The sequence below is a fragment of the Eumetopias jubatus genome, unplaced genomic scaffold (genome assembly GCF_037043125.1).
Source record: "Eumetopias jubatus isolate StellerSeaLion01/CBP00866 unplaced genomic scaffold, mEumJub1_p1.0 scaffold_5, whole genome shotgun sequence".
Taxonomy (NCBI): domain Eukaryota; kingdom Metazoa; phylum Chordata; class Mammalia; order Carnivora; family Otariidae; genus Eumetopias; species Eumetopias jubatus.
In genome coordinates, this window is record NW_028274811.1 from 128849364 (window position 1) to 128860993 (window position 11630).

The 11630-nt window shown below is 40.1% G+C and overlaps 1 protein-coding gene across 1 annotated transcript in view; it reads left to right on the top strand.

Moving 5' to 3' along the window:
* Nucleotides 1-2300, top strand: part of GOLPH3 (golgi phosphoprotein 3) — a 60493-nt gene extending 58193 nt beyond the window's left edge. Inside the window, exon 4 of the mRNA XM_028097986.2 lies at nt 369-2300. Within this exon, the coding sequence (XP_027953787.1) occupies nt 369-793 (425 nt within the window). The 3' untranslated portion in view covers nt 794-2300. The remainder of the gene's footprint in view (nt 1-368) is intronic.
* The last annotated feature ends 9330 nt before the right edge of the window (nt 2301-11630 follow it).

The window sequence follows — 11630 nt, forward strand, 5'->3', positions numbered from 1 at the left end:
TGTCACACATTGGTGTTTTGGTACAAAAGAAACCTTTTGCTGTGGTTGTTTTTTGACAACAGCTGGAGAGGAAAATATATTTAATATTTAGCTCATTTTCACGTTAGGATAACTGGGTTTGAAGACTGCTTTCAGTTTGGTCCTTTAAGTAACTGTTGAGCCTGAAAATGTGCCAGGTGCTTAGAATCCAAAGGCCTGGCCCTCAAGGGGTTCATGGTTTAGTTGGCAAGAAAAATACTTGGATTTTTTTCTATTTCTTTAGAGGGGGGGAAAAACCCCAAATTTTATTGTTCATTTTAATAGTACATTTTATAAAATTAGCAGAGATAATACCGAATCATTTCTAACTTCTGAAATCTTTTGCTTAGGTGAGACATGGAATCCATTAAAATTGCATTATCAGTTAAGAAATGTGCGGGAACGGTTAGCTAAAAACCTGGTGGAGAAGGGCGTGTTGACAACAGAGAAACAGAACTTCCTACTTTTTGACATGACGACACATCCCCTCACCAACAACAATATTAAGCAGCGCCTCATCAAGAAGGTACAGGAAGCTGTTCTTGACAAATGGGTGAATGACCCTCACCGCATGGACAAGCGCTTGCTGGCTCTCATCTACCTAGCGCACGCCTCCGATGTCCTGGAGAATGCTTTTGCTCCCCTTCTGGACGAGCAGTATGATTTAGCCACCAAGAGAGTACGGCAGCTCCTTGACTTAGATCCTGAAGTGGAATGTCTGAAGGCCAACACCAGTGAGGTCCTGTGGGCAGTGGTGGCCGCGTTCACCAAGTGACGGCTCAGAATGAGGTGTTCTCCTTTCTCTCATGTAAACCAGTAGTTTTTCTTCTACTGACTTCTGGTTTTCGGCAATTTGTACTTTCCACACTAATTGGCTTTTGTTTTATGGAATGGTGGATGGCTTTTTCTTTTTTGTATGTATGCAGGATTCTGCTGGTACGAGAGGCCTTCCTCTTTCTGTTTTAAAAAAAAGTTTTACTGCCATATTGGCAGTCCATTCCTTGTTGCCATTCTCACTTTTAACCTGTTTTGGGTTGCTGGGATGCCTTGACTTTCAAAGTAACCCCAGTCTCCTCACACGCACATCTTTTGGATTACCTCAGGTTGAGTTTTTTTTCCCACATGTGCATGTGTTATATCTAGCATTCTGCCTACGATTCAGACAGAAGTCACAAAAAGGCCTTTAACTCACCAAAGGTAAATATCTGTATCTATTAGGACATTTTATACATAGACCTCATTTGAGATGTGTACTTAGCAAATTATTTTTAAATTGAAACAACACAGTAAATAATATAAAATGCCCCTTGGATTTTGTTTCCCATGTAAATCTATTGTATTATTACACTTGTTGTAATTTTAGCTATTAAATCATAAAGGTCCAGTTGTTTCACAAAGCCAGTTTGGGATGGGCTGCATTCCAGTTATGCTGTGTATATAGTTTGAATTAAATACACATTGCCCCTTCTGGCCACGCCTGCCTCCATCTTAGTATTTTGCAAGATTTAATTAGTTGTACACCTGGTGCCCCTCATTTGCTTCAGTCAATATTATTTGATGACAAAACAGACCTCTCATCATTGAAGGAAAGAGAAAAGATGTGTCTGATTGGTCCCAAGAGTTCTTGAGCTGTGCGATTCATGGTACTCTTTGCCTGTGCGTCTCCTTTTGGAATTGTTTTTGGTCTTAACTGTTTTTTATAATTTCTGTAGGGAAGAGGCTTGTGACCAGTACTAATCTTGAGTACAGTTTTTTCTTTTTCTGTCCACTGGTAAATTAATGTCTGCTCTTAAATGTCATTTATCTACTCACACTTTCTTAGGGGGAAAAAAAATCAAATGTCAATTTTAGCAGATGTTGCATGTAAATTGTTAGCAGGTAACGACTACAACTCAGATGATTAAGAATTTTGTAACAGAAAGCTCTGCTGTGTTTTAATTTTTATATACAATTATGATGATTAGCACATTGTAAGAATATAAACCTTTGCTTTTTAAAGTTTATTTTTACTATTTCTTTATCACTGTTTATGGTATCAGCATTGGTTTCATAATGTAAATACTATATATTGAACAAATTAAATGTCAAATTTTTTATTACCATAGTTCATGTTAATAGTGGGGCTTTCAGGTGTTTAGAGATTTTTTTGGTTAACATTCAATGCAAAAGTACTAGATGGTGTATAACTTTAGAGTTGAATTTTAAGGGATTCCTTAATATGTATACTATCTTTTTATCTGAAGTAATAAATAAACTATGATCTTGAAAGTGCCTGAATCATAGCAAGCATGTCATTTGTATTTTTGTATTCTACCGTAGTTTTCTTTCTTAATTTTTACTTAGTATATACGTGTGGTAATATTTCAAAATAGTGCAGGGGCTAGCAAACTTTTTCTTGTAGGACTGCATAGTAAATACTTGGGCTTTGTGAGCCATATGTGATACCACAACTGCTCAGCTCTGTTGAATGAGAGTTGTCATAGACAGTACAAATAAATGGGTGAGGCTGTGTTCCAGTAAAATTTTATTTACAAAAACAGATAGCTGGCTATTGGTAATAGTTTTCCAGGCTCTTTTTTTTTTTTTTTAAATGAACATATAAAGTATTGTTTCAGGGGTACAGGTCTGTGATTCATCAGTCTTACACAATTCACAGCACTCACCATAGCACATACCCTCCCCAGTGTCCATCACCCAGTTACCCCATCCCTCCCACCCTGCCTCCTCTCCAGCATCCCTCAGTTTGTTTTCTGAGGTTAAGAGTTTCTTATGGTTTGTCTCCCTCTCTGGTTTCATCTTGTTTCATTTTTCCTTCCCTGCCCCTATGATCCTCTGTCTTGTTTCTCAAATTCCACATATCAGTGAGATCATATGATACTTGTCTTTCCCTGATTGACTTATTTCACTTAGCATAATACTCTCTAGTTCTATCCACGTTGTTGCAAATGGCAAGGTTTCATTTTTGATGGCTACATAATATTCCTGTGTGTGTGTGTGTGTGTGTGTGTGTGTGTGTGTGTGTATACATACACACACACTTCTTTAATCCATTCATCTGTTGATGGACATCTTGGCTCTTTCCATAGTTTGGCTATTGTGGACATTGCTGCTATAAACATCGAGGTGTATATACTCCTTTGGATCCCTACATTTGTATCTTTGGGGTAAATACCCAGTAGTGCAATTGCTGGGTCATATGGTAGCTCTATTTTCAACTTTTTGAAGACCCTCCATACTGTTTTCCAGAGGGCTGCACCAGCTTGCATTCCCACCAGCAGTGTAGGAGGGTTCCCCTTTCTCTGCATCCTCGCCAACATCTGTCATTTCCTGACCTGTTAATTTTAGCCATTATGACTGGTATGAGGTGGTATCTCATTGAGGTTTTGATTTGTATTTCCCTGATGCCGAATGATGTTGAGCACTTTTTCATGTGTCTTGGCCATTTGGGTGTCTTTGCAGAAATGTTCATGTCTTTTTCCCATTTCTTGATTGGATTATTTGTTTTTTTGGGTGTTGAGTTTGATAAGTTCTTTATAGATTTTGGATACTAGCCCTTTATCTGATATGTCATTTGCAAATAAGCTTATTTTTTTTCATAATCTCTATATCCAACGTGGGGCTTGAACTTCAGGACCCTGAGATCAAGAGTTGTAGGCTCTTCCAACTGAGCCAGCCAGGTGCCCCCTTGCCAGGCTTTGATTTTAATACATGGAAAAAGTCAGATTTTCTATCTTTTAAAATAACCTCCTTTACCTCCAAAAATGACACTACTGGTGGAAATTAAGTATGGAAACTTAATTTATTATTTCTTTTCATAAAGTGACTACTTAACTGATAACTGATTTTATCCTGGAATTTCTTTTCAGGTGAAGATTTACTGTTTTTCCCTTGAAAAGATTTTAGAAGTGAGGTAATGGATGTTTTTGTAAAGAATTCTTCACTTCATCACCATCATCTCTATTCTCAAGCAAGGGGGAAAGGGCCTTGCCCGAACTTCTGTCAGTGTTTGTTTCAGAGCCGACTGCCCGACCAGTTCCTACCTGTGAGTGGCCCCAGCTTCAGTACATGTTTCTATGGCCAGAGGAGAGGAAAAGTAGTATGATCTGGAGGTGGGGGGGTGTTACCTAGAACTCTTTCTCCTGTAAAATGCTACTGCTTACAGTCATCTTTAAAGGAGAAATGGTAGGACCTCATGGAAATAATTGTGCTGTGTGGTAGGAGCAGTTTTTCTACAGGTTTATGCCACTTTGAACCAAGAATCAGGCAGTGAATTTTAATATAATAAAACTTACATAAAAGTCTTTTGTGTAAAAAACCTTATTTTTGAATTCTTCATGTATTGTTTGTTGAGTGTCCCTTAAAATAACCTGATCTTTAACAGTGTTCTAACCTGATCTGTAACAATGCTTCAACAGAAAGGAGAAAGAAGACTAACTGAATGTACACTCTGTGTCTAGAAAAGTAGTCTATACCTTGTTTTGACCACCCCCCCAAGCCCCAATTACTGTTTTCATTTAATGAAGAATAAGCTTGGAGAGGATATTTGCCCAGTCTCACATTACCTGGTAAGTGTTTGAACTTTTAACCCCGAGTGATTGAATAGTACAATTTTTCCTTTCAAAATTTTGGCACTAGGAGAGGACTTCTTTTCTCTAACAAAGACAAAAACAGAATGGCAGGCATGCAAAGAATTCTCGTGGTACAGAATTCTTCTATTATCTTGGTATAATTTCTATAAATTATCTTTTGGGGATGAAAAAGTTGGCCAATTCTGTATGTTCTTAGAAGAAAGAAACATTGTCGGATGTAGGCCAAGAAAGCACTTGACCTGCTGAAGCAGGATTGCCCAGTGGTCTCAGACACATTCCATCATTCAGTTCTTACTGTTGTTTGTGAACAGATGGACGCACCTCTGAATTTGGTTAACACCCAAAGGAAAGTGAAAGGGGCTGGTATTTGGTTTAGTGGCAATCTAGGACCAATAAGTAATGACATTCAGCCTGATGATGACAAGGGCCCATGACTGCCGGACATGGCTATTCTTGCCCCAGGAACATGGAAACCAGTAGTCACAAGTCTGTGTGAGGTATTTACTTTATGACGTTTAATCCCAACTTTATGGCCTCCATCTTGTATTAATGTATTAAATGTATTTACAGATCATGTTGCTCCATTTCACTTTCATCCAGATCAAGATGACTGTGACAACCTGAGGTAATTTCCAGTTCATTGCAGCCCACTGAGTCTCAGGACAACATCCCTGGCTTTTAACAGATTTTGCACAAATTTCCTGTATTCTTTAACAATACCAGTAAGGTAGTGGTATTAATGTCATAACCTTGCAGGCAACCTTTAAAAGAGTCTGGATGGTAACATAGTTAAATTGATGTGCATACCTTCTCAGCCCAATGTTAGAAGTTACTCCCGGTAGACCAGTGGTGTAGTTACTCCCACGAGCATCATATGGGAATATGCAATTTTCTTTTTTCACTTATGTTGTGGAGAGCTTTCAGAATAAGCACACATCATTCTTAGCATTTTTGGCTTCATTGTATAACTTTTCCCATTAATGAACATTTGGATTATTCTTGTGTTTATAATTACTACAAACAGTATTGTATGTTTTTGTATATATGTCTTTATATTTGGTTTCTGTAGGAGGAATTCGTAAAAGTGGATTTCCTCAAAGAGTATGCCTTGAAAATGTAAAAGATAAAACCAGTTTGATTTCTAAGATTCATGTTAACTTACATTTCTACCAATAATGGGAATGCTGGTTTCTTTATACCTTAGTGCTCTAGAGGGTATCATCAATTCTGGGCTTTGCCAAGCTAATAATGATTACATTATTTTAACTATTGAGGGGTTATCATTTACTATCTTTATTGGTAATTTGTATTTTTTTTCCGGTGAGTTACTTGTTCATGTTCTTCATTCTTTTTCTAATGGGCATTGACTTATTTTTTGTATTGATTCATCAGGACTTTCCATATATTATGGATATTAACCCTGTGTCTGTGATGCAGTTGGTTTTTCCCAGTCTTTGGAGTTGGTATATGGTAAGGCCTTTTTGTTTGTTTGTTTGTTTTTAACAGTTTGGAAAATGTATAATGTAGTGCTCGAGCATGGAAGCAGGCTCGCCAACAAGCAGGGAGCCCTATGTGGGGCTCGATCCCAGGACCCCGGGATCACGACCTGAGTCGGAGGCAGACGCTTAACTGACTGAGCCACCCAGGTGCCCCTTCTGATTTCATTTTATCTTATATTTTATGTCACTTTCTTGATGTCTTTTAATTCGTTTTGAGGTGTTCAGTTATACTTTTCACTGGTTTCCTGAGCACGTCTTTCTGGTGTGCTTTGTTGTCTGTAGGGATTGTATTTGTTGCTCAGGTGCTTTTTTCTTATAATAATGTTGTGTGGGATTTTACCTAGATTATCTTCTATTGCCTATTTTTATATGAAATTAGTTTTGCTGTTCTTTTACAAGGGATGTGGGTCAGGGCAGCTTTTCTAACTGTATTTATTCTCTTCTGTTTGGACGGCATCTAAAGAAATAGGGCAGCTTGCTTTCTGAGATCTGTCCCCTGTTGGTTACGTTGCTTATGGTGCTGTGTCCTTGGCAGTCAGATGCCCTGTTGCTTCCTCTGCTTTCCTTGCACAGATCCCAATACCAGATCGATCTTGTTGTTAGTAGTTTGTCCCTGCCTGTTGGTATAGGTTTGTGGGGGTACTTTCATACCTGGTTTGGTTGTAGATGTTTACCATGGTTTTTCCATCCTGGTTGCTATGCGTGTGTGTGGTGGTAGCAGTGAGCAGAGAATGGGTGGGATGTGAGGAGATTAAAAGACTATCACTGTTCTGCCATTTTGCCTGAATCTGCTGGGATTAGCCCCTAGGTTTTCGTTTGGATGTAGTCTGGTTAAATTACGAGTCTGTTGTTTTATAGCTTCTGAATTCAGTCTCCTATTCACCTTATGATTAAAAAAATACAGTATGATGCAGACTTTAAAAAAGTATTTATTGATGTCTTTCATAATTTTTTTTCTTCTTGGTCCTAATGAAATGAGCGATATTTTTAAAGATTTTATTTGAGAGAGAGAGTGCATGAGCGGAGGTGGGGGGCAGAAAGAGAGGGACAAGCTGAGTCCCCTCTGAGCGCAGAGCCCGATGGTGGGGCTCGATGATTTCTTAATTTCATACCATTTATATACTGGAATAAACATCATTTAGGCTTGGTATTTTCTTTAATGCATTGCTGGATTCTACTGTCTAACATTTCATCAGGATTTTTATTTTATTTATGAATATGCTTTGCCCATTTTCATTATATTCTAAACATTTTTCAAGTTCATCTTCAGTGTCACTGACTTGGGTTCCTGCAATTTGACTTGACTTGATGCATCTGATATGGCTTTAGTTTGGTAAGGTGGTCTCTTCAGTTTCTGTTCTTAGTTCTACCAGATCCATATTAATCTCACCTGATTTTATTTCTTCTTTGATCTTACGTTTCTTAGAAGCTACGTTCTCTTTAATTACATTGAGAATACGAAACAGTTTGTTTATAATTTTCTTCTGATACCCACGGTAACCCTCCACATTGTATTTTTTTGATCTGCCTTTTGCATATTCCCTTTCAGCATCCTCCCTCCACCTTTTCCAGTTCTGTCTTCATGAGGAGGACCTTTGTTGAACCAAGTTGTTTATGGCGGGGAGCGGGGGGGAGGGTTTTATCTAAGCCTGCTCTTTGCCCAGGATCGGTTAGTAGTGGATATATTAGATCTCTGTGCTTAAGTATGTTCAGTTCATCCTTTAGGATGAGAGAGGAAAGTTGGATAGCAGCCAGTTTTAAGATTTTATTTTAGAGCAAGAGCATGAGAGAAAGTGCAAGCGGGAGGGGAGGAGCCGAGGGAGAGGGACAAGCCTACTCCTGAGCCGACTCATGAGCCCGATGCAGGGCTTGATCTCGCGGTCCTGAGATCGTGGTTTGAGCCAAAATCAAGAGTTGGATGCTTAACTGACTCTGCCACCCAGGCGCCCCCAGCAGCCAATTGTAATCTTGTTTCAGATAGCTGTTTTGGGGGGATTGGGAGGAGGCTGTGGTGGTACTTGCTGTAGCCTTTACGGGGTGGGTGAGTTGCGGCAGCTAAACTCTTACTGAATAAGTTGAGCCCTTTTGTGGTAAGGTCCTATCTGGCAGGGATTCCCCTCAGATCAGACCATTCCTTGCGTGTTACTCCTCTGCCTGCCTAGGCTGACCCAGGTACCTGGAAAAATTAAAACAATCCCCCCTCTTCAACCTCACCCTCCCTATCATTCTGAGGAGTGGTAAGGGCTCCAGTTATGAGTGCTTCCTGCTTTTTCTGGGGCCCACTTTCTCTTGTAATCCCCTTTCTCCGAGTTAAGACTTTTGGTGGCATTCTTTAGAACTCTAATTTCATACGTCCTTTGCTTTCTCTCACTTAGAATTGTGTCCTATTTCATTGTTTTTTAGTTTGGTCTTGGATCTTACTGTACCTGGTATGTAGTCTCCAACATGCATAGAATGGGCTGTTTCTATATTGCATTAAAACACCAGTTTCCCTCTTTGTATTTGGGTTTTAGAAGAGTTAATGTGAACAAATAAGCTCACTCTCTCCCAGAAGTAGTTCTACCCAAGTAGGAGTGAGCCGGTCAGAATCTTACTTTTGGGGTATAGGTAGAAAAAGGCAGGCAGCAGCTGGTATGTCCACAGAAATTCTGTGATACAGAGGCCAAAATTAGGACAAAATGGCATTCATAAGGTTTCTAAGAAAAGGTATGAAGAGTTGGAGGATAAGGCCACCAACTGGTAGGAGAAGTGCTTCTGTAGAAACAGACCCATAGACAGCAAGGGAGTCTGAGCAGCGGAGCGCACCGAGTGGGCGCCCGGGAAGCCCGTTGTTCCTCCAGTCTCAGAGGCCTGGTCACATGCTGAGTCCCATTCTTAGATTTCTGTGAGATGCCATCTTCTTTCTTGTGCTAATCTAGGTTGGTGTCTGCATCATAGAATCAGAAGAGCCTAAGTAAACTAGATGCTTTTTATTTTTATGAAGGAGGATCCCAGGTCCACCCGAGCATGTGGTAGGAGGAGGTGAGTAGGTAGCGGTTTTGAGAGAAATGAGGAATTGTAGTCATTGTAAACAAGTGAGAGAAAAAACTAACAATTGCGGAGTAGCATGGGGAGTTCAGTTGTGGTTGGAAACCAGGAATTTCTAGCAGCATTATTCTGTGTGGTTGTAAGATTTTCTCTAGGAATAGGAGTGTAGGAACCAACTGGCTAGTTGGAAGGAAGGATCCCTGATTGGCTGGGACGAGGGTGAGGAGTCTGGGCTGGGTGGAGCTTGTGCTGTACCATGGGTCTAGTCTGAACAGAGTAGAAATGAAAGGGTGGGCGTTCTGATGGGGAGAAGATAGACAGTTGTCAGGGGATTAGAGGGCTTGCTGAAACAGAAGACTTTAGTAGTGGGAGGAAGGGGGGGTGTAAAATCCAGAAGGTGAGGACGTTGCAAAGGCATGGGATGTTTAAGATTTCAGGAGGTGGAACGGCTTTCAATTGTGCCAGATCTTTAGTGTGGCCCTGTAAGAGTTGTTGATTTTCTGTTGCTTTTTGACTGCTCACCCATTGATGTAATAATTTGGGTAATAAACATTTCTTATCTTGAGATTTTACAAGGTTACTTTATAGGTGGCAGAATTAAAAAAAAAACAAGTAGTAAGCAGAGTGTTTATTTTTTAAAATTACTTAAAAAAGGTTGTTTACAGAGATGTGGATTTACATAACTTGGCGACAACATTTTAAAAATGTACAGGCTATTTCATATTATTGCACTTACTCTTCAATAATATATAAGGCATTTTATTTTACATAAATAAAGGATAATGTAGAATATCATACAACAGGTGTGGTGCCAATTAAGTCAACCATAAAATTAAATGAGATGTGTTTTGGAGGACAGAAATGCAACCCAACCTACTTCAACCTTCACAGAATATCCTTGCAATTACAGTTTACTTGTTATAACACATATTTACCCTCACAGCTTATTGTGGATGACTGATTAATTAGAAAACCAAAACAATGACATTTTTTAGTAGGATAATATAATACCATTAGTGCTCACTTCAGGAAGTGTGGGAATTAGACTAATTAGAAATACTAGTCATGCCTTGAACATTGAAGACAAATAAGTAGCTTTCTATCTTAGGGTCAGAGATAGTTTGGCCTTTTGCTTTCTCCCTTAAGTTCCAACTGTGGGCCAGGGAAACCCTTCTGGCAAGATCTACTAGAAATGATGACTTTAGCCTACTTTAGGCTAGTAGAGTCTACCCTTGCACTCTTCAGATACGATGATGAGAAACTCTCAGGAGACCGTTCCATTGCTCCAAATTGCTCTAGAAATTCTGGTCTGTTCACATAGGACTGTGAGTTTCTTACTAGGAGGCACAGCTGGAAGAGTAGAGGCAAATATTCTCTTACCATTTAGGTAGGAAAGCAGAAACCACACAACTGACCCCAGAGACTTAAAAACAATCTAGCATGCACCTTGCACTGACTGCCTATAGTATCCTACCTGGAAGTGTAGTGAAAAGTAGAAGCTAAATTAATCAGGTCTTTCTTGCTAACTTTTGTACCACATTTTTTGTATAACCTGTTAAAAAAAAAAAGAAATCTGGGCTCACACCAGCCAGATCCTTCATTCTCATCTGAGAGACCCCTGTGGGCCAACTCTGCAGAGGTTTTCTGTAAGGGATGAGTCACTCGGAAAACCGATATACAAAGGGGACAGCTCAAGCATCTCCATGATTGGGGGGGGGGGGTGTACAGTGACCTCAGTTCTTTTCTCTAAGCCATAGACCCAGGCTGTAGGTTATTGAAAGAAGCGTCCAACATAAAACCTGGGCATATCCTCATGCACGCAGGTTTGGCGTCCTCACCCGTATTCCCAGGACTCGAGCAGCTGGTCTGCGTCCCCCTCGGATCTGGGTTGTGCGACACAGTTCTGCTTCTTTACCTTGAAAGAGTGACTCACCCGCCCTCCCCATTGTCGTCTTCTTTCATTTTGTTAAATGAAGCTGATGGAGGTTTGGAATTTAAGAAAAGAAGGTGCAGTATGGAGGAGAAAAGCCAGTTTTGGGACTGGGAGCAGCTACTGGGAAGAAGTCATGCTTTGACAGGAGAGCAGCCGGGACGAGTTTCACGGGCAGTGTGAGGCAGAACAGTCTTCGGCACAGAAACAGTTTTGGCCTAAGGAAGAGTTTGCAAAACAGGAAAACAAACCCAGCAAACATGTCCGTCACTGCAGCGGCATCATGACACCCAGGTCAGGAAGAGCGGGCCAGTGCTCAGAAGGGGCTATTTCTTACGCTTGTTGGGCAAGGGGAAGACCAACCAACCCACCCCAAAGCCCCCTAAAAGGATTATTTTTAAGTTCCGCCCTTTGGGTTGTAAATGTAATGCCTATGTTTATAAATCCAAGGATGCTAAAAAGATTTCTAAAGATTTAGCTTAGTGTTTGGAGTGCATAAAATATAGAAATGGAAACCCAGTGACTATAGTATTTCTGCCCACTCCTGTGTTGACTGGTCTTGAATTC